Source organism: Peromyscus californicus, unplaced genomic scaffold, assembly GCF_007827085.1.
Source record: "Peromyscus californicus insignis strain IS unplaced genomic scaffold, ASM782708v3 Scaffold_17__1_contigs__length_78620276, whole genome shotgun sequence".
Taxonomy (NCBI): Eukaryota; Metazoa; Chordata; class Mammalia; order Rodentia; family Cricetidae; genus Peromyscus; species Peromyscus californicus.
Window position 1 is genome coordinate 58,006,541 of NW_026294469.1, and position 23,852 is coordinate 58,030,392.

Consider the following 23,852-nt stretch of genomic DNA (forward strand, 5'->3'; position numbering starts at 1 on the left):
CCGGCCTGGCCTTCCCTCAGCCAGAAACTTCCTGGAGAAAAGCGCTTTTCTTTTCACTCTTCATTACACCTGCCTGATTAACCTGCTATGCTGCAGAAGCCATTCAGAAAGTAAGTTCTCCCTCCCCCACCCCCGTCTCTCTCCCTCCCTCTCTGTCTGTCTGTCTCTCCTTCTCTGTCCCTCTCTCTGTGAGTGTGAGTGTGTGTGTGTGTGTTTTGAAGGACATGCTGAGACCATTACCTCCAAAGACTTTCATGAAAACCTGCCTCTGTTCGGCTTTGGACCTTTCCATCTTGACTCTGGGTTTTCCCAGTGGAACCAGTCTCAGGCCCCAAGGCTGGCCGTGGCTGTGCCCACTCCATACATAGCACAGTATATGCCCACTGTCTTAGTCCTGGCTGCTGTAACAAGTTACTGTAGACTGGATGGCTTCAACAACAAGCATTTATGCCTTACTGTTCTGGTGACTAGAAAGCAAATAACAAGGGACTGGTGCCTCATTTGCAGATGGTGGCCTTTTTAGTTGAATTTTCCTTTGGTAGACAGAGTTCTCTGGGGTCTTTTTGACACAGGCACTAAATCAATTCATGAGAGCGCCATCCTCATGACCTAGTTACCGTGGATGCTCCACTTCCCAATGCCTCACACTGGACATTAGACCTCAACATACGTATTTAGAGAGGATACGCTTCATCCCCAGCATCACTGTCGACCATCACATGTGCCCCTGGGATTCTAGCCAGCACTTTATTTATTGGACACCTATACTTACGGAAAGTTTGTGTAGGTTCCCAATGAATCAAACAAACTCCTGCCCTTGGGCATTTGTATTTTGAAAGATAACACCTTTTCAAAGGCAGGGCGGGGTTGCTTGTCACTGTGTCCACAGCCCATAGCACAATGATTTCATTGTTTAATATATCCTATAAAAACACATAAATCGAGATAAGTCACAAAGCAGAGTTTTGTGGAACCAAGAATAAATGTGTTCGTCTCCTTTAATCTTAAAATGTCTCAAACTGACTGATTAGCCTAGAGATTATTTAACTCAATGACTTCCTTTACAACATACTCAAGATTTGTTTATCTCAAGATGGCATTTTGGTCTGTGATAGCTGAAACCTTATATTGTGAAAACATTGTGGCAAAATGCTAGATGGATCTAATTTTCGATTTGCATCATGAATCTTGAAAACCATTGGGTCTTAGAGCCTAGGATGGGGGACAATTTAACTGACTATTGAACAAACTGCATGGCCGCCAAGCCAAAGTCACCAACCCCTTGGAATATCAGTATATCCAAGTCTTCTATAATGTTAACCAAGAAAAAGAAAATGACTGTTGAGAATTTTCCTAAAGTGCTGAAGTGAATATTATCTGTTTGTGGTCTAGGAGTTTTTCGGATCATCCTGCTGATTTTCCATTAATAGACTAGAGAGAAAGAGTGTGGTGCACTGCTTTCCTTGGTAGATGTCCAGTGAAGGAGACAGATTGATAATTTTTTTTTTTTAGTCAGCATTCACAGGACTAAGATCATTTGTTCACAGGTGTTGGGAAACATCCCTTGAATGAAAAGTTGAGTTTGGAAACAGGGTTAGTACACTGGAGAAGTAACTGAGGCATATAGTCTACCGTTTCCAGGCCAATTATACATGTGTTGCAGCTGTTAACCCACCTTCCAAAATAGTTGGGTTTTTTGTTGTTGTTGTTGGTGGTGGTGGTGTTTTTTTTTTTTTCTGTTGAGTTAATTTCTTAGGAATTAGCAAGTTTGGAATTGTGGTGGTTATCGTTACTGATAGGATGACAGTGTTTTGTATCAGCAACAACCTTTTCCTCATCAACCAGACGCTGCCACTGTGAGAGGACATGGTTAGTCCAACCCGGAGGTGAAACTTATGGTACCCAATGCTAAACAAAGTTATTTGACAGGCCTAGGATTAGGGCTGAAAACAGTGATTCCACTATCTTTACTTAGCCTTAGAAAGCAGAACTTTGTGAGTTTTCTGGTGATCCCTATGCCATCTCTGGGGGACTAAAGTTACTGAAGAAAATATTTTGAATAAAAAATATTCATTATTATTGTGAGTGTATGATGGAGGGGTGTGTCACACCAAGTGCATATGAATATCAGAGGATGACTTTGTGTGGTTCTTTGTGGAGTTCTCCCCTCCCACCTACATGTAGGTTCTGGAGAGCAAATTCAGGTTGTCAAGTATGCACAGGAAATGCTGTATTCTCTGAGCCATCTCACAGGCCTAGGGGTTACTTTTTTAATCTGCTGGCCTTGAACTATAGGAGAAAAGTCTACTCACCTTTATACATAATATATCTTTTTAATTTATTGGAAAATTTTTCTTAAACATCTGTATTAATTTCAACTGATAATTTGTCCCATTGATCCTCACAAACAATACATTTTTACCAGACATTAGTGTACAGGTTCCCTTGAAAGATGAGGATAAATTCTAGTGTACCCATGGATTTAATTGTTTGTTTATTTGCTTGTTTTTCTAGAGAAGCTGAGGACAAAATATGAGTCTTGGAAAAAATAAATAAATATTAACTTAAAATGCATCATATCCTCCAACAATGAAGTATGGTACAGCCACGCTCACCTCTGCCCATTGTGACTCTGAGCCGTGGGTGTTGCTGAACATATGGTAAATGATGTTGCCCACTGTTTGCCTCTCCCCTCCCTCTGAGATGTGCAGAGGAGACTCCATCAGCATTTCTAGGGAGGGTAATATAATTATATAAACTTACTGAATTTTCATGTGTGAAAATGAATTAGATAGCTCCTCCCTAGCAATAGGAGTATATGTAAACAGTGCTATTGAGTGTGCATTATGAATTAATTTAGCATAATTGTTATAGGAGATAAATATTCTCTAGCATTTCAGTTGTCATCCATCCACCAAAAGGGCAAACGTGATTGAACAAATCAGATTCTAATCAATATTGAGTCTGATTATTGGTTTATTTCTAGCCTGCACTTTTTTTTTTGTCTAGAAAAATATTTACCCTGCTTACATTGTGAATATTACATGTTATTTGGAGTGAAATTTTTACCTTTATTCTCCAAGCTTCGGTTGATAAACTAATCCTACCAGCAATATTTATATGCAGAATCTTTCTACCCTGTGTTCTTTAGAACAGGTTTTTTTTTTGTTTGTTTGTTTGTTTGTTTTTGCGTGATATAGCAGAATGAGAGCCGGGCGGTGGTGGCGCATGCCTTTAATCCCAGCACTCAGGAGGCAGAGCCAGGCAGATCTCTGTGAGTTCGAGGCCATCCTGGACTACAGAGGGAGTTCCAGGAAAGGCGCAAAGCTATACAGAGAAACACTATCTCGAAAAAATTTAAAAAATTTAAAAAAAAAGATATAGCAGAATGATTATCTAGTAGTTTCATAAAATTGTGTTGAGTGCCTACTTTGTGTAAAGGCTTCCTTATGCATTTCGATGGCTACAGGGAAGAGCACAGGAGGACTCTACCTTCAGGAAGCACTTGGTCTAGAAGGGTGGACCAAGGAGCATCATTCACGACAAGCAGTGATGAGCAACATCCAGAGGCCATTTGATTTCTCAAACCCTGTAAGGGAGCTGCTTTCACCTCAGGACACTTGCCTCCTGTGGTGTGCTTTCTGACTGGAGAGGATCTCCTGCTCTAGGATGGTGAGACATGATCTTTGGGATGATTTCCTCTAGTCATAGAGATGCCAAATATCTGTGCACCTGATTCCCCTTGAGACTGACATCAGCCCTTTGCTAAATGGATTAGCCAGAGGCTGGGAGGCAGCCTGTGGTTCTGAAACAGCGAAGTTAACTATTAGTTTATTGACAGTGCTGAATGGGAAGTGGCTACCCATTCCATCTGCTACAACTGTTTCACATTCTCCTTTAGAAATATGTTCAGAAACACATACGACAGGTTTAATAAATTCCATATTTCAGATTGCATAAAGAACTCTCAAAAGCAGCATAGGCTAAATAAAAATAAAGGCAATACATTGTTACTGCATTAAGGAATAACTCATAATTTACAAGTTAGTGTGGATACATTTGATTCGGTTACAACTCTATACAGCGAAGTAGTCCTTGTCTTTGTAACTAATGGGATGATGGTTGTGAGTAACTCATAGGGTTTGTTTACAGCAATGGTTCCCAGCCAGGGCGATTTAGCCATAGCAAATTATACAGAGGCAGTTTTAGTTGTCACAACTTGCGAGGTTGTGGAACACTACTGGCATTTAGTGGCTAAGGGCCAGGAGTATAACTAAATAGCCTACATTGCACAGAATAGCCTCTACCATCAAAGATCATCTATCCCTAAAATGTTCTTGGTTCCAGGGTTTCAAGCGTGTGTCTGTGACCACAGTGTTGGCAAGATTTCAATCTGGCATTTTGCTCTCAATCCAGTATTTTTTCTATCCCCCAAAGGGACAGCTTTCGACACAAATTGAATGTGGAAGTACAGCCCGTTACATTTTATGTTGTGTTCATTTTATTTCTTGTTTTCCTGAGCTACAGGGAAAAGGTGGAAATGATACCTTTAGTAGACAATGAAATGTTGCTATAGTATAAAATTATTGCCAGCGGCTCTGGGAAGAATTTCAGCACAGCCCTCCTTCCTCTCAACTTCCTCCAACTCTGTAATATCTGCAATTATATTTCTGTATAATAGAGGTTGATAAAATGGGGCTGTGCTTCCCAATTTTAAGGCTGAATCAGACAACATCTAGGATCATGCATGAGAGGTGGGAAGCAGGAATAAATGATTGATTAACATGTGTATGTATTCTCAATTATCGATGGTAATGGCCCATGGATATAATGTGGATTTGCCAAGACTGCTGATAATCCAAAGCCCATTTTTTACTGAGATTTGGAATACAGAACATTATTTTAAAAGGAAAGTCATTGATCTAATAATTACCTTAATTTTGAGGTAAGCTACTGGAGTAGTTATTTTTAATTCCCCACATACACATCACTATGAGGCAGGAGCAGCATCCAAGAATATCCGAGTCAGTGAGGCATGCCAGCAAAGAGGAACCATTAGAGCAGGATGAGGGAAGAGGTGGATGAGAAAGCTGGGGCACAGGTGTAGCCAAGCCAAGGGCAACTGAGTCAAGGGCATGTATAACGGGGCCTCAATCAGAGCTCGATTCTGGATCCTTACTCACCTCATGAAAGTGTGCAAGATACTTCATTCCTGTGTGCTCCAGTTTCCTCAAACATGTAGTGAGAATTTCTGTGTACTTGCCCTCTAAAGTTATCTTGAGAACTAAATGCACTTTAAAATATCCTCGGATCATAGTATGATTGTGTTTTTCACTCATGAACACAGTTCCAGAAAACCCATGTGTATGGGTTAACACTTGGTATGTTATCGCATGAAGAAAAAAAGGAAAGAAAAAACAACCATTGACCAGTAATGATTGCAATGGTCCATTTGTATTTTTTAAATTTTAATACCTAGATATATTAGAGTTATGTCCATGGTAAGGAAGACTCTGAACTTATTGTTCTTACTCAGAGAAACGTAGTCATTTCTTGGCTGAGGAGTATACAGGTGTGGAGGACCACTTCCAAACAGAATATAAGGTGGGAAAAGCAATTTTACCCCAGAGAAAGATAGCTAAGAAGCCTCAAAGTTCTCTAAAAACTACTTCTCCAAAAAGTCCTTGGTATGACAAGCAGGTCATATGGGAAGGCAAGCAGATAGTGTGGGAATCCGTGAGGCAGAAAGGACAGGGTCTCACTGGATCCCACTTTTCTCAAACTTTGTTGTGGTGGCATGATTGCAGTCTGTCAACAGGGATACCTTCCAGTGATCCCATACAGGAAGGTTCCTAGAGGTTTAACAGCATAAAAAACTTCCCGGATGGCAAAGACTAGGCTGGGCTCACCGGCATGGTAGGACAGAAAGGAGTAATGGGTTGACCTCGTGAGGTTCAGATGTAGCTGAGGTTGCAGACCCATTTGATCAAGGTTCCTTGACCCAGTGGTCATAAATGTCAAATGGATAATATTGGAGTCCCTGTATGGGCAGATCCGTGGCTTCTGTAGGGATCCCATCAGTACCAACTTCAATCTAGTTGTGGGTAACACCACCAAACTAGGTAAGGTCACCTGTCAATAGTGACGCTAGGGCAGTCACGGAAATCCCAGCGATGTGAGTTTTAACAATTTCAGAGATTACCGTGAGACTAACCAAATCTGGGAAGCACTAAGTTGCTGTGGGAGGCTCTAGCCTTTCAGACTCTGGGGGAGGCTCTAGCCTTTCAGACTCGGCATTAATAAGGCAAAAGCTCCAGACTGAAGTCTTAGATTGCCGTGTCCATTGGTTTTATTAACCTGAAAACATTGGTGGCAGCCATCTTCCTTGTGCTCATCTGCCATAGACAGCATTGTCCTCACTGCGACTTAGTCTCAATCAAGACTGCCCTTGACATTTCTATCATCTTGTTTTCTTTGCCAACACTTTCGCCTCAGGTCCTGGGAGCAAAGTAAGGTGCTCAGAGACTGTTTACTGACTTTTTCTCCTCACGTTATTTTATCAGCACAGCAGAGAGCCGATTCCTCCTTGTTTGTTTGTATTTGTCTTTGTTATGTTAACATGGACAGAGCTAACTGAACGGGGTAGAGTCTGAGCGAGACTGTTGCGAGATTCTGGCTTGGCATTCAATTACTGAGGACTCCTTTTCCCTCTGCCACTCAATTAGTGAGATGACCTTGGACAGGCTATAGCAGTTGATTCTTGACATCCACAACTATAAATGGAGGTTTGGGTCCAAGTGCCCTCCAATGTCTGATCGTTTTGTGAACCCAGGGAGGTCTCAATATTACCATTCTTTTCAGGCTCATGAAAGAAGGGTCTGACCTTCAGGCATTCTGCACTGAAATGATGCTTTTACATTTTTGTGGTGGTCAGATTTTGATTGCTCTACCAAAATACCCTATGTAAACAATCTAAATGGGACAGTAATTTATTCAGGCTCTGGCTTTCAGAGGTGTCATTTTGTAGTCCTGGGTTCTGTTGATATTGGGTCCTTCAGCAGGTAAAGCATCATGGTGTGGAAGCATGTGAGAGAGTCTACTTACCTTGTGGCACACAGGGGGCAGAGAGAAAGGAATGTAAGAAGGGGCCATACACAGCCCCTCCAAAGGCATGTCCCCAGTGACTCACCTCTTCCTTTACCCGACAGCCTCAAAATGTCCACAGATTATGATCTATCAAGGGATTAATGAGTTGATAAAGGAATATTCCTCAATAGCCAAACAGTTCCCCCAAACCCATCATCCGAGGCTACAGGAGACATTCTCTATTCAAACCGCAACACGCTAAATAGGACTCTGTCATTTTCAAAGCATTTCCCATGTCATGTGATTGAAAGCAGGCATGTAAGGTATCAGGACACGAGTAATTTCAAGGCTGAGAAGCTCTGACAGTTGCCTAATGTCACCAAATGAGAGAATAGGAAGTGACATATGTATGGACCATCTTGACTACAGGTTTGGCACAATGAAATTAGGTAGTATTGAGTGTGGGAGTTTGCCTCCAAAAAAAGGATTCTCTACTTGAAAGAAAATACTACATAAGCTCCAAGGGAGGGAAACAATAGTCCTATCCAGCTGCAATACCTATGAACCACAACAATAACCAGCCTGGCAAGATAGGTATAATAGCACAATAAGCGACACTCAGATGCTGGTGGCAACCCAAACCTGTCTAATTGGATTAAGGGCCCACTCAACAAGAAGGAAATCATGCCTGGTATTGGAAACCTAGACAGCTTCCCAGTGCGAGCAGCAAAATTCCTTCCTACATTCTAAATCTTATACCTACAGAGAAATGTAAATACCAATCATCGTCAAAGAAGCCTCTCTTTACAGCAAATGGAACATCACAGAAAACCACAAATGGACACAACTCAGAGATCAACAGGTCATAGGGAGCCCAGCCCCAATGGATCAACTACATCACAGCTCCTGCACCTATGGGTCAGAGAACAGTGCTGAAAAGGGGGTGGAAAGATTTTAAGTGCCAGAATACCAAGAAGTCTGCTGTGAAATAGTCTCTCCTAGAAATGGCTGCATAAACAAGGATGGAATGAGGCCAATATCCATGAAGATGGTAACATGGAGGGGGAAGTTTTCTAGGTATCTCATCCCTAGTCAAAGAACTTCAGGTAACTAATGGCCGCTGGAAATAGGATAATTAGCCTCTCCCAAGGGATGAACCCTCTTATTGGTTTTCTAATGCACAGTGATTAGCCCCCAAACCATGTATACACAAACAACAAAAATCGACTGAACAAGTTGTCTTTATATATATTTGTGCATACACACACACACACACACACACACACACACACACACACACACACGTAATGATAACAATCAAAGAGGGTACCAACTTGAGAGGGGGGCACTGGAGGAGTTTAAGGGTATCTGGGAGGGTTGGAAGGAGAAAATCAAGGAGGGAAAGTTATGTAATTCTATTCCAATTAAAAACAGAGTTTAAAATATTAATGGTAATATTGAGAACACTGAAATTTAAAGTATGCCCCATGTTCAGTTACATTCTTCTTTAGGTATAAAGATCAGGAAAGTTCTCAGGATAGCTCAGCTGAGGAAGGGAAAGACTTCAGTGTCCTGTGCTTCTAGATAAAAGGCAGTGAGTCTCTAGATGATGGGGAAAAATACACACACACACACACACACACACACACACACACACACACACACACACACTGTACTCAGGATTTCATCATCTAATTTTCTTTTGGGATTTCCAAGACCTTTCTCTCTACCTGAAGAATGGCTTTATCCATTTACTCATGATTTCTGATTTCTAGAACCATGGTACTCACATGGATTGGACTCCTTGGTACCAGCTCTGGCCAGCTGATTCTAACACATATCTGCATCCCCACTCACCCTCACTACTGTTGATTTGCTCCTTCCTCATTCTGGTGCTCCAGTGTTTGGGGACTGCTGGGCTGAGGTTGGAAGGAACCATGTGGCCTCCACATAAACGTCTATCTACTCTTTTAGAGACTAAATATTTGTGTGTTTGTGCCCCCACCTCCCACTCTTGTCCCGAAGCCTCAATGTGCTGGGAAGTGGCAGAAGTTTCTTTGGGAAGAAATTCAGCTTAGATAAGGTCATAGGATAGCCTCTATGATTGGATGAGTAATTTTATGAGAGAAAGAAACCAGAGCTCTCTTTCAGACATTCACATGGGAGCATAGCTAGAAAGCAGTCATCTGCAAGCCAGGAAGAGGAAGAGTCCCAGCTGAACCTGACCATGTTTTCAACTTAATCTCAGCCTTTAGACTCTGAAACTGAAAAGGGAATGCCTGTTGGTCAAGTCACCTAGTCTATTTCACTTTGTTACAGCGGCCAGAGTTGACTAAGACACACATTCGTATCAGGACATAGTGACAGGTTTCTAGGGGATTCTTTAGACCAAGAAAGCACCAAAAACTTATCCAGTACACCAACTCTTTTATTTCTAAGCTTTCCAGTGTCCTCTCAAATATCCTTTTCTAAGGTGCCTCCAATTTTCATAAGTATAATTAGAAAGTACTTATCATCTGACAGTTCAGGAAAAAACAAAGACTAACACACCCACATTTGTCCCTTAATTTAAAACAGGAAGGGGAGTTGTATGCTTCTTTTTCTTTTTGATCAAAAGGGGTCAGGGGGAAAAAAATACTAGACTAGCAGGGTGCTTTCAGATCCCAAACTTGACCTTATCAGTGATTTCTGCACAGATCATTTGCTGCCCTTGAAATTCAGGAGGGTGAATCTTACAAACCTAAAAGCTAAAAGGGATTTTACAGGATTATCTAATCTAGCCACTGCGTTTACAGCAAAAGTCATTGGCATAGAGTCTTAGGTCACAGAGCTGATTAGAGGTAGAGCCAATGGAATATTTTTCCCAAGCCAATGTTTGTGATCTTTTCATTACATCATTTTTTCCGGAGCCTGCCGAGGCTTACTCTGAGAACCAGAGATAATGCCTGTGATAATGCAGCATAAAGTGGTGGCTAAATGTAAAATATTATTTTAAGATGAGAATGTGGAATGGGGATAAAAGACTAGAGTCTTCATGATGTGTGAAATAACCCATAAATGTCCCGATTCTTGTCCTGTAAAAAACTCACATAGAAGCCAAAGATCCCAATTCTGTCACTGCAACAAATTAGAATCAGAAAATAGAGATGAGGACGTTCCCACTGCCAGATGGCTTGGGAACATGGGTGAGTGTGGACTCTGGTCACAGACTGTCTATCTAAGGTGGGCTCTACATCTTAACGTGGATCGTAGTTTTACTTAGGCAAATGTATGCCGTTTAATAAACTTCTGCTTTGGGTCAGGCTCTGCTGTTACACTTGCTTCTGTCGCTGTGTATAGGTAAGGTAAGGAGGTGACCAATACTCTAGCTTCATTCTGAGCATCAATGTGGCTTATATTTGTTGAATTCTTAGAACAATGTCTAGAACAGAATAAGCTTTCTGTTGGGACAATCGGACACTATTCTTTGGAGATCAGGCAATCTACACTCTCAAATGGCTAGGTTAGGGTTATCAGTGAGCCATTAAGAAATTAGGGATGGACACAGGTACGTCTATAGTGGTAGTGTCAGCTTTATCGGAATCACACAGACATCTCAAAGTCTCATTGTTGTTTGCTGGCAGGAAAACAGGTTTGAGAAGGTTTGGAAGTTGAGTCCATCATGGTTTATGGCAGAAGAGCCATGTGAGTCTTACATCAATAAAGGAAGACTTCTGCACTAACCAAGTTCTCTCATCCCTGGGAACTTATAAAAAAAAAAAGGGGGCGGGCACCGGGGAGGAAGAGGAGCATACCCTGTCACTCCTCCAGGCCAGGGTCACACTTGGCTTGGTGGCCTTTTCCCCCATACAGCTCAAGCCTGGCTGACAAATCCGCATCCACACGGCCGGCCGGGAACCCAGCAGCCTGTGGCCCGCGCGGCATCTTCCGGGCCTCCCGGCGAGTTCATTCAAGCCGCGGGAGCAACACTTTGAGTCAGAGATCAAGGCCGGACAGGGCACGGGGCGCGAGGCGCGCTCCCTCCGGGAGAGGCGACCTGAGACCCACCCGCCCGCAGGACCGCCCCAGTTCCCGGAGGAGGCGTGGCCTAGCGTGCCGCCATCTTGGCGGCCTCTCTAGGCGCTCTGTTTACCACTCTATGGTCGCGCGCTCCCGCCCCGCCCCTCCCCAGTCATTGTCTGGTGGAGCAGCCGCGGCCGCAGCGCCTTCTCTTTATAAGCCGCAGTGCCCGGATGTGAATGGATTACAATGTATCTTTCAGGGAAACCTATTATTATCAATGTGACTCCTCGGGGGAGTCAATGATGGTGTTGAGGAGGAGGAGGATGATGAGACGCCTCTAAACTTGGAACAAGTTTAGGACTTTGAAAGAAGAGAAAAAAAATACAACCAACAAGACTGAAGAACAATTATAACTCTCCTGTGTTGATTATTTTTTATAAACGATAAGAAAAAGTTGTTGGATTTTTTTTTTAATGGTTACTTTTTTGGGGGAGGGAATTTTGTTACAGTTTTACGATGGAAAATGCAAAAGCCAGAGCCAGGTGCATAATCTTGTAATCTGTGGCTAACCCTGGAACAGGACTGACTACTACTTAAAATACTCTTTTGGGGGATACACATGTGAGACACTAAGTACTTGCAGAAGATTTTTGTCTCTCTTTTTTAAAAAGTCTCTTTCCTTGGAATATTGTGAGCATATTTGTGGCCATTGAAGGTAACGTTACAATTTGCTGTCAGAGTAAACTGTTTGTAATTGAACGGAATTTTTAGAATGTTGATCCCAATGTTTTATTCAAACAAAAGGAACAACCTATTAAATAATTGCCAATGGGAAAACGTGTGTGCATGCATTTCGGTACGTACTCGCACATCTAGCAATACCAGGGTTGGGCAAATGTGTTTTATTAACATTAAAATAGTGAATGTTGCATATACTGGGTAAAGCACGCATGTGATTACGAAAAGATAATTTGGAAGCTTAATTTTTATCCTAAAAAGTGATGGGGAAAAGTGTGTTTTAAGAGCATGTAGGGCCTGTAGTGGTAAATGTTGAGTTGAAAACTTGAAGTGCTGCCGAGCGCGGACTTGGAGTGCCTAGGAACTCAAGTGTAAAAACAAAACCATATTCATTCCCTAAAATTACCTTGTTTTTTTTTCCCCCCCTTTTTAAAACAAAGTTTGCAGCTATACGATTCAGTGGGTTAAAAGGGCGAAAGGAAGAAAGTCTGCGATTCAGGTTTCACCCCCAACGCAAAACTACCCAAACAAAATATCTCCCTAGCAAAATGTGGATGGGTTTCTGTATGGAAAAGAAAAATATTGTTCGTCTTGGCAAAGTCTTTATGCATCACGTGTATTTGCAGCAAAGCAAAACTTGCTTTGCTCTGTGTGTGTGTGTGTGTGTGTGTGTGTGTGTGTGTGTGTGTGTGTGTGTGAGAGAGAGAGAGAGAGAGAGAGAGAGAGAGAGAGAGACAGAGAGAGAGAGACAGACAGAGAGAGACAGAAAGAGAGACAGAGAGACACACACTGAGAGAGACACACAGAGAGAAGTGAGGGGATGTAAACTCGAATCAATTTCAAAGTGCCTCCGATGGATGAACCCGGCAAACCCTGAAACTGTTCAGGCTTCAGATTGTTAACTGGCCATCTGAGGGGAAAAAAAATGAGGTGCTGGGTGAATTTTCCTTGGTGGGTTTTATTTTATTTATTTATTTATTATTTCTTCTTCTTCTTCTTATTTTTTACCGCGACGGGGGAGGTGTTGGGATTTTCTTTTTTTTTTTTTTCCTGGGGTGTGTGTGTGGGGGGGTGGTGTTTCCCAGGCAGCCCGGCCCGGAGCGCCGCGTCTCCCCGCCGGAGCCCCCCCACCCATTTCTTTGCTGAACTTGCAATTCCGTGCGCCTCGCCGTGTTCCCCCTCCCCCCCTTCCCTCGTCCCCTCCCCTCCCGGGAGAAGAGAGTTGGTGTTAAGAGTCAGGGATCTTGGCTGTGTGTCTGCGGATCGGCGGCGGCGGCGGCGGCGGCGGCGGCGGCGGCGGCGGCGGCGGGGAAACCGGAGCGGGCGCGGGTGCCGGCCGTTGGAAGAGGTGGTGGTGGTGGTGGTGGTGGTGGCGGCGGCGGCGGCGGCGGCGGCGGAGGCAGGGGGATAGACATGACCGCCGCCTGGGCGCCGGCGCTGCACCGGGAGCCCCTCGTCGCGCGCGGGCGGTAGGTAGCGGCGCGGCAGGGCCGGCTGGGCGGATGCGCGGCGGGGCCGGGCCGGGCCGGGCTGGGCGACCGCGCTCGGGGCTCGGGGCCCCGTGCTCCCTGCCGTCCCCGCCGGGGTTCGGGAGCTCTGGAGCGACGGCGTCCCCTCCCTCGGCTCCCGCCCCCTCCGGGCCCGGCGGGCTCCCGGGCACAGCGCACTTTGCCAATGGGCCTGACTTCAATTTTTTTTTTTTTTTTTTTTAAAACAACCCTTTCTTTCACCAATTAGGGGTGCGGGACAATTGGAGGACCGGAGCCTCCCCTGGGCTCCCCCTCCCAGGCCACCCCACCCCCTGTGGATGGGTTTGCACTCTCGAGACGCTGGTCTTTTAATTTCTTTCGAGCTACTTTGCAGGGCAAGGGGGGGGGGGGGAGTGCTGTGAGTGTGTGCGAGCGAGCGAGTGTGTGCGTGTGAGGGGGTGGGGTGGAGGGTGGGGGGAAAGTTGAGACCGGTTCGTGCAGTAGTTTCTCTTTTCTCTGTGATCCATTCATTTCTCGCTCTACCTCCTGTTGCATAAATTGATGCGCTGAAGAGCGGCTACCCCCCTTCTTTCCAGGATTTGGTTTTATAGTGGATGTTACTAGTTTGATCGTGTCTTTGGAAATACAATATCGCTATTTTTTTTTTTTTTTTTGCTATTGCTGCCTATTCCATTAAAAAAAAAAAAAAACAAAACCAAAACAAAACCCAACAAGTCTCCCATTCCTCCCTCCTTTCTACCTTAATCCCATCCGCTCCTGTTTCCCCCCCACCCCACCCCTCCAACCCCCCCAGTCTCCAAAAATCCGATTGTGTTTTCTTCAAGGATTGGGACTGGATTTTCTGATTGCGGTTATTTCCATGTTTCTAGGTTTGTGTGATTTTGCTAAAATGCATCACCAACAGCGAATGGCTGCCTTAGGGACGGACAAAGAGCTGAGTGATTTACTGGATTTCAGTGCGGTAAGAAAGAACGGTGGAAACTAACAACAGCTGTGGAAAAAAAAAAAAAAACAACCCTCCCCCAACACTTCAGATAGAAACCCATAGTAATGTGAAAGACGGGGGTAATTTTTAATTGGCTGAACCCTTGGAAAATGTGAAGGTCCTTTCCTTTTGACAAGCTTTTTTTTTTTTTTTTTTTTTTTTTTTTACTAATTTTGGGATGTGGAAGACTCGAGTTTTTTTTTTTTTTTTTAAGGAGTCTAATGACTTGCCTTGATTTCTTTACCTACCAATTTCTCCAAATAATGGAATCTCACTCCAGAAGAAAGGAAAATCAGAAACCCCTTAAAACTGTAAAGTCCATGGAAAACTTGGCCACATCTGAACACAGAGTGAACTGCTAACTTTGTATACCACTCTACATCTTATTTATTTATTTACTTTAGAAATGAGTAAATAGAAATAGAAGAGCTAATTGCTGTAAAGTTGAGGCTGATGGTACTGTGTTGTGTTGGAAGGACCCAAGGTCCTCCTGACTTCCTGGTTGCCTCTTTTTTGGGGGGTGGGGGGGGGAGTCTGGAAACTCCTAAGCATTAATAGTGAATACATTCTTTAGAGTGTCTTGGACTATTTTGGTAAATTACAGTCTTGAAATCAGCACTAAGAGGAACTTACACACTTGTGGAGTTTTACTATTGTACTCCCCAGGTCCTTCTCCATCCCCTCTTCTTCCTAGTTCCAAACATGCCAGGGGCATGGATTCAGTTTTAATGCCAGATGAGTTTGGTGTAAGATGCATTTGTAAAACAAAAGCAAAAGAATCCACAAAACGTACAAATAAAATCCAAACCACCTTCCAAGTGGGGCCCTCTCCTGCTGCTCCTGCCGCCTGCCGCCACTGCCGCCGCTGCCGCCGCCGCCGCTGCTGCTGCTGCTGCTGCTGCTGCTGCTGGCTGCCACTGGCTGCCACCGCTGCTGGCTGCCACCGCTGCTCCTCTTATAGACCCTGTGGAGAAATGGCTCTCGGAAGTTTTGCCAGGAAGCATAGCCCGTAGGCAGCTTTGCAGCCCCCTTTCTGCTTGTTACACTTTCTCCATTCCATCTTTTGCTTTTTGCAGGCTCTGATTCAAGGAAGGTGTGCAAAATGCACTAGATACCAGGAAAAGACGAAAACCAATTAGGGCTGAAATAAATGCTGGAGAGAGAGGGAGTGAAAGAGAGTGAGAATGAGAGAGGGGAGAGAGAGGAGAGAGAGAGAGAGAGAGAGAGAGAGAGAGAGAGAGAGAGAGAGAGAGAGAGAGAGAGAGAGAGAGAGAGAGAGACTTGCCTACATTGCTCTCATGTTTGAGCTGAAGTGAGAGTCTATTGCAGGTGGCATTTTTATTTTTATCTGGGTTCACGTATGACAGACAAGTCCTGTACAGGATGGAAATGGACATCGCCACGTTTATGTCCAAGGTTTTCAGTATAAAACAAACAACTTCTTTCTCCTTTGTCAAACTAGTGTTTTCTAGAAGAGCTGCTGTCCCCAGTCTATGTCTTGATAATGCCATGGGGACTGTGTTTTAGATTGTAGAAGGACTGTCTAGTAATCTAAGTCACCCGAGGAGGAAGACAGAACTGTGGTAATGGAGGGGGGGAGGAGGTTGGGATGAGGTGCCTGGTTTAGCTTTAAGTTGGATGGCGGTGGCGATACGTTTTACTAAATAAAACCTTAGGATTAACTCCAAGTTATTTATCGAGAGTGTGATAGATCGTTGATGAACTCTGAAGCCACGGATGCCTTCTTTTCAACTGTGCTATCTCTTTGTTTCTTGTAGATGTTTTCGCCTCCTGTAAGCAGTGGGAAAAATGGACCAACTTCTTTGGCGAGTGGACATTTTACTGGCTCAAGTATGTGAATTCTTTTCTTGGTGTGAAGTTCAATGTTCTTACTTGTTTATTTACTCTTTGTGTCTTTTTGGCCCTGTTCAAGTGTTCTGAAAGGAGTCATTGAGTTGTAGCCTATGATGATGTGGTTATCTCATTTTCTATGAGCAGCAAACTTTCACAGAATGTTGCCTTTCGCAATTAAAGTGAGACCTGTTTCTACACCAAGAAAACCATACCAGAATTCCATCACTTAATTTAAAAGTGATTTTTAAAAATATGGTTGTAATTAAACATGTGAACATAAGACTAATGTTAGTAACGTGAAGGCAAACCCATGTTGCCTATTTTAAAATAGAGAGGAAAAAAATCTAACTTTCATAAAAGGGGAAATAATACCAGTTATTAGGTTCTGTATACGATGAACCGTTTTAAAGAGAGGGACACTTAATTTTTCAGACAGGTCTGTAAATAGCCTCCTGCTAGTCTGAGAGGCTAAGTAGAAATTCATTTATCTTTAAAATACCTTGTGGATGCTTGAGCTGTTTGGTGTCCCCTCCCTTATCATTGACTTAGGCAATGAATTTAATATTGCAGATTGGAAGAGTCTCAGCATTTTATACAGGAGAATTCTTTGGATGATGTTCCCACAAAAAGCCAGCGGTACTCACAAAGGAATCTGTGTGCACAGTGATTATCTGGCATCTGAGGAGGAATTTTTAGTATAGGACTCTTTGAGTGTCTCTTATGAAAAGTGGGAGCTGAAAATGTGAGATTTTTGTAAAATGTGTTTTTTTTTTTTTTTGGCCCACCAGTTTTAAGTAAGGATTCAATGCATTGTGCCTGCTACCCTTTAGGTCCAGGGTTTAAACCCATTGATGCTTGTTAAGTGGCTACAGGATTTTAGAGTTCTGGCCATGATATAGAACTGCCCACGAGTCAGTACTGCTCTTAAGTCAGGCTGGTCAATGTTGACATCTTCTAGCTGTGAGATGTCAGTGTGTGCTTGTCTGTCAGCTGTGGATATAATTTTTATATCTTTTTATCTGGTGTAGTAACAACCAAAGAAATCTTGTTTACCTGATTTGTATAATTTTATAAAATTAATGTCTTTTTAAAACTTACTGGTTTCTAAGTGAGTTACTTCTCCTGGCTCCCATAAGTTTAGGGGATTTTTTTTTTCTCTTTAATATGATTTACAAATTATATGATGCCTCCTGTAGTTTTACCTTAGCATTTTTAGGGTCTTCTTTGATGAAAAGTACTAATGACACTATATTTGCTTTACTGTTTGAATCCTGTGACTGGTTCCATTTTTTAAAAAAATGGTGTTAGTGTTACATCTTACAATTTCTGCATAGTATTCTCTGTATAACTTTCAAGACAGAAAATATTAATATGAATGCTTGAAGTAAAGATGAAGACAAATGTCTCCTGTAGTCAAGTTAGTGTTTCCTGTAGACATCATCAAAATACTAACTTTATGTCTGGCAGTAATTTCCTTCATGTTTTACTTAAGAAATGTGTGTGTAGTTGAAATCTGGCTAAAAGTAGATGTCAGGCAGGCCCAGAGATCGACTACTTTCAAAGTTAGTGTAAAATACTGTTTCCACTGTTGCAAAGATGGACACATTTGGAATAACTTAATGTATTACTTTAGATATGATTTAATATATTAGAATGAATTACAAGTATGAACTATGTGAAATTTAAAAAGACAGTTTTATTCAGCTCATGTCCTATGTTCATGTTCAGTTAAAGTCCTTGCTGAAGTGTTGAAGTGTTTGTAGACAGTATAGGATGGATGAATTGAATATGTACTAATTCATTTTGGTAAGTGATCATACATCAAAACTTTTGACTGTTCAGACAATGGTGTGTGTGTGTGTGTGTGTGTGTGTGTGTGTGTGTGTGTGTGTGTGTGTTTATGTATACATAATCCCAGAAGGAGACTTCATCCTTGCTGAACTGTTAGGATATTTATAATGAATATTCAGAGATTATCTTCAAGGTGTTGAACTTTAAAGCTACCTGGCACCAGTGGTGTGGTTTTCAGGACCAGGTGTTTACCTTGTAAGGATAGAAAGTGTAGGGCTCTTTTATCCTGCCTGCCTGATTGAAAATGCAGGGCATTCATTGTGAGCAGGAGGATGGTGGCTGGATACAGAGGCTGCAGAACGCAGTCCACATCTATTAAGGCATATCAGAACACATGGCTGTTAGTTAGGAACAAGGCTTATATTTCTACACAGTAAGAGACATGCATCTCTTTTAAAGCATCATTTTAAGAAAAAGTATGAAGACTGCACTTTGCTCTTTAACTGGAAGAAGGAATTAGAAAACTTTGGATAGAGGAGTTATTTTCTGAAGTTACTTCAAGTTCATATTTCTTGTCCTGAGTGGACTGAGGTATGGCTTTGAAACTTGGATTCAGGAAAAAGAGAGCTGGACTCTAAGTAAATGATTCCAATTTGAAAAATCAGTGCTGTTTGTTGGTTGGTTTGTTTGTTTTAATGAGGTCTGGTAATATTTCATTCTTCAAGTTCCCCATAGCTGTTGATTCTATCAATACATGATATTCAGTGTGAGAATGTGAAGAGTGTGGCCGGAGTCTCTTTAATCTTGTATTCCACAAACATGGCTTTTCCTACCACCTTAAGAAATGGTGAGGTTGCTAGGGGGAATGGAATGTAACCTGAGCTCCAGCCTGACATTCCCAGGGAGCATTTTTCACATGAAAGGCTTTTGTCAACCCAGGAAAGGACCAGCAGTTTTTTGTTTGATGTTTGCAGGTGTTCCGCAGAATGCAGTAAAACTGTTCAGCCAGGATGGACCAGAGCTACCATGACCTTAACTGGTGGCTCTGGGATTATGTTTAAGGTGTAGCTCTAACCTATATGGTAATGTATACAGAGCAATCTGATATCTGTTACATTATTGATCTTAAAATGAACTGAAAGCATCCACATGCCTGCATGCTTGGAAAATTGTTCTCGTTAAAGAAAAAAAAAAAAAAAAAAAGGATGCCTGGGTCACCAAAAGAAAGCATGTCTCTGTTAGGGTGAGTAGAGGCTTAATTTTCTGACATAACAAATGTGCAGTTTATTTGATTATGTTTGAGGCTTTGGGGAACAAAAGGTAAACATACTAGAGTTTGGCATCATTAAAAAATCATTTTAAAGTTGACCTACTAAAAAGATAATATACTGAACAACTTGTTAGGTCAGCCCTCCTGGCATCTGTTAGTACATGTGAACAGTGAGTCTGTGAACGATCCTGCATCTTGCTCCTTTAGTTTAAAAGTGGAGGGTTCTTCCCCCTGTATTCTTAGTTCTTAGGTGTTTGGCAGTTGGTAAAGACTGCCAAGTACTCCAGTGTTAAAACAATTAAGAGGAATGTCAAAGCACATCACGTCTCTCTCCTGAGCCAGTTTTGGAAAGGGGGAAACAGTTCTTGGCTTTCATGTAAGTTAGCTCACCTATGTCCCCATGATACCAAAATGATATGTCAATTGAGTCAAGTCCCTGAGGGTGGAAAAACTCATCAACTTCAATGGGCACTTTTGTATGATAGAGGGAAAAAAAAAAAGAATTCAAGGGGCCAGCATCCCGTGTTCATTTCTCCCTGTGCCAGTGTGAATTCGTTAGATGGTGTGGAAAGGAAATTAGTTTTTCTTGAAGGTGTCTGTGGAGATGTTCCCTGCTTTCCTTCCTGTGTGTGCATGTGTGCATGTGTGCATGTGTGCATGTGTGCATGTGTGTATGTGTCTTCTATACATCCTAGTCTGCTCCAGTCCATGGTGGTTGTAAAAGTTTTTGCACAGACTGAGAGCTGTTTAATAGATTTTGAAAACGTCCAGTAGCATCAAACACGCTGTATTAGACTCCCAGTATTTTGGAGCCAGCCCTTGAGAAACACAGGACCTGGAGCCTCTAAGACACAGCTGCGGGACTCAGGAGCCCAAGTGAGGAGCTTCGGTGCTGTCCTTTGTTAGTATTGACAAGAAGCTTTGATTTGCTGTCTGTGGTCCTGCAGACCCTTGGTTGGAAATCACGTTGGACTCACCACTGTTTTTCTGTCCTTTCTCAGACATAATGGGGTTTAAGATGGGTGTGCTGTGTGCCCTGGAAGTGCTGGCCTATGCTCACGTGCCCTGTGAACACTTTGCTTAGGTGTGGAACTGTTTGAGATGATTGATTGTTTTCTCCTGTCTGTCCCCCGCCCCATTCCTTTGGGAGTGCTGGGGGCAGAATCCGTGTGAGCTGGAGTCGGAGTGCTACTCCTGTGCAGGTGCCAGGCTCTCTGCTGTGTGTTTATTTTAGTTTTAATCCTCTCAAGAACTCAAGTAAATGCAAACATTGCCATTCCCAATTCATAGATGAAGAAACTGAGGCAAAGAGGTTTTCAACAAGTTGATCTCAAGGCAGGTAGTCATGAAATTAGGTTTACATTCAGGCCTAGTCAAGTCCTTGTAGTCCTTCTTCACACCCATCTATACACAGATAGGATAGGCACACATGCACATGGCCCCCACAAGCCCACACAAAGGCATCAAGAACCAGACAGCTCATATTTTTCAAGATTATATAGCTGTGAAATATAATACTGAGGCCTGAATGAAATGCTATGTATGATCTTTAGAGTAGAAAGCATTTTTTTAAAAAAAAAATATTTAAGGTAATGCTACAAACCATACCCACTGTTATTCCTGCCGCAGTATCCAGATTGTTACCTTTGTAAATTATGATGGATTTCAATGTGAGTTAGTTTATCATTCTCGAATTATCACATTATTTTTACAGAGAAAATGTAGCAGGTATTTTAAAAGTTGTGCTTTCTTTCTATGGGAAATCAGCAGCTATGTGGGCCCCAGTAAAGGTGTTTTCAATTTTTTGTGTGTGTGTAAATAATCAGACCTGAAATTGCAGTAACCCAGTGTGCCCTATTAATATTTGAACAAATAAGGCCCTCTTATATTTAAATATAAAAAACATGCAGTTCATTATTAGGTCTTTGGAGTGGAATGCAAGCTCTGTAATCCCGAATTCAGTCTGCATCCCTAAAACAAACAGTTTGGAAGTTTTGATATGTCTATTACCAGACGTGTGCTTAAAGTGTTACTCTCCTAAACTCAGAAGGAAGAATGGGTACTCTATCTGACACCGACTTAAGTAAATAAAATACATTAAACCAGTGTGGAGATCCAAGAACTGTTGAGACTGAAATGCTTAGCATTTTTGACAGCATCAGCGAATTACCCTCCCCTCCTATTGTGATGAGGAAATCACTTAAATAACAGATGAACAGCGAAGTCACATAAACATATATAATAGAACTATGTAATGGAAGTTTATGCTGTTAATTGCTCGAGTCTGTCTTAAATGCTTCGAATCATGGAGCAGTAAAGACTCTCATGTAAACAGTTTTGTTTTGAGCTTAAAATTACTCCTTTTTGCTTTCACTGGCTATGGTAAACAAAGCAACGTTGTAAGCTGTACAGATCAAACATTGACTTGGAATGGTAAGCTCCATTTTATATTGAGAGTTTGCAACCTTGTCCAGGGCGTGGAGTTGAGTCCTGGTGGCCTCAGGCTTGTGATCTCTAAGGGCGAGTGTTAGGATGCTAGTTAGATCTGTTCCCATAATCCAAGATAACAGATCTCAAGTTGCCTCCTAAGGAACATGATGTGTTTTGAAATGTTCTACAGTTTACAAGTCTTGAACCAAAATGTTCTTGGCTAAGCTTTTAGAATCTATATGTATACTGGTTAAATCAGATTCTTCTACAACAACATCAAAACAAGAGCCAGGTAGTAGAAGAAAAATCCCCCCTTGCTTAGTTTTGGATTTTATGAGCTATTTTTTATGACCAGGTGTTCGTCCACGTTAATTAGATCATGCTAAGTATTAGAGAAAGGAGAGTATATTACAAGCTTTTGTGAAAGGTTATTTTTGTTACAGGCTTCTTAATTACACTGATTGAAAAATTTCAAAATTGGCCACCAAATTTCTAAGCTTACACGGGTGTTATCCTCTTCCACGTGTGACCCATTTAGACTCAGTGTAAGCTAGGTATCTGGCTAGGTGCTGTTGATCATAGCTCTCTTTATGCTTAAGAGAGACATAAGTCTAGTGATGGTTATAAGTAATGTATGTAAGTGTACAAATACACCCATTTATTTATAATAGACCCCCAGAAATGGCAAAAGTACTGAAGAGGTTGTCGTATTTATTTTCATTTCAAAACCAAATAAAGGCCCAGTTAATCAGCATATCAAATACCCAGGTGTGTTTAAAATCAGTTCCTGTGGATGGGTTTTAGGCCTGTAAGAAAGTGTTTTATTTAAAGGTGCAGCCACTCAATTGTTCAGATGGCTGCTTTTGTACTTTTGTGTGACAATTAACATGTAATGAATGACTTTCCAGACAGCCATTGGTAGTAATTACTATATGTAGTTTATTAGCTGCAATCCATTGTTGGATGTGCCTGTATTGATTTGTTTTGCAAACAACCCTTCACATGTGTGGCAGTATTTATACATTACTTTGTAAAGAACCTGTTTCATTTGCTGATGTTGATGTGGCCTCTGGAAACTTTGGCTTGTACATTCTTATGTGGTAGGGTGCCCCTTTGATCAGTCAACCTAGGTGAGTTGTAAATGCCAGCCTTTTTTACCCTCAGAGCTTTATATTTTGATCCTCGGGGAAACCCTAAAGAAAATCACACCGTCTCTGTTTTGCAAGTAAATAATTTATGGGAAATTAGATTTATAGGAAGATTTAGAGACACTGTTTTATGATAATGCATCAAGATTTTGGGAGAGGGCTAAATATCTCTTCCCCAAATTATACAGTTGCTCATGGCTCGCACAGGGTATAAATACACATGTCCCAACTCTCTAGTCACAGTGGCTGTGCTGCTGTTAATTAGGGTCTGGCCCTCTCAGTTGTTATTAACTTTATATTTGCAATGAAAAAAAAATATAATCTACCATTTCTGAAAAAATAATAAAACTGAGATGGTGCTAGATGGACATCATAATCGGGCTCGCTTGTCATCACAGGGTCTAATTTGGCTGAGGCAGTTGACGAATAACTGTTAAAATGTATTGTGTTATTAAAAATAACATAGTAAGACCCATGATTAAATATCAGGGCTGTAATTTAATCTTGGGGGTTCTGGTGCTGTTCATAAACCATTTGGCTTTTTTTTCTGTAACACATGACGTCAGAGTACAGCTTGATTGAATTATGACCCTGGTGGCAGGGCACCTGTCTGTGCTTACTTCATGGCATGTCAGCATTTCCATTACGAGGTTTTTTTTTTTCCCTGACATTTTTAACTTTGAATAGTTAAACTAGTCTGATGGTTGGCATATAAGCTTTCAGCCCCTTGGGAACAGACTATTTTCTCAATAAAATAGAGAAGGTGGTGACAGAGCCCCATTATGGAATACCTTCTAGAATGTTCTTCCTTGCTTTAATCTTCCATTAATTTAAACATTCCCTTTTGGGGTACTTAGCTGAATTGCGAGACCTCCAAATGGAAGGTTTTTAATCTCAAATTTCCCAAACCAGGGCTTAACTACAAAGTCTTTAAAGAACTGTTAAATTAGGAAAGGATGGAGCATCTATGGAGAATGTTGGAATGATAGCTCTGGACATCCTAGTTTTCATATTCTGTAAAATACTGAAGAGCAAGACATGAAGAGCATGCCAGTGAT

At 42.0% G+C, this 23,852-nt stretch overlaps 1 protein-coding gene across 14 annotated transcripts in view; it reads left to right on the forward strand.

Moving 5' to 3' along the window:
- The first annotated feature begins 11,322 nt into the window (after positions 1–11,322).
- Positions 11,323–23,852, forward strand: part of Tcf4 (transcription factor 4) — a 347,519-nt gene continuing 334,989 nt past the window's right edge. For 9 of the 14 annotated variants that reach the window (XM_052742430.1, XM_052742432.1, XM_052742436.1 and 6 more), the window contains exons 1-2: positions 14,186–14,277; positions 16,080–16,152. In XM_052742430.1, the coding sequence (XP_052598390.1) occupies positions 14,206–14,277; positions 16,080–16,152 (145 nt within the window). In that variant the 5' untranslated portion in view covers positions 14,186–14,205. Of the gene's footprint in view, positions 11,804–12,656; positions 12,778–13,177; positions 13,296–14,100; positions 14,278–16,079; positions 16,153–23,852 lie in introns of those variants that run through there. The other 5 variants (XM_052742440.1, XM_052742439.1, XM_052742438.1 and 2 more) reach the window with 5 other exon arrangements.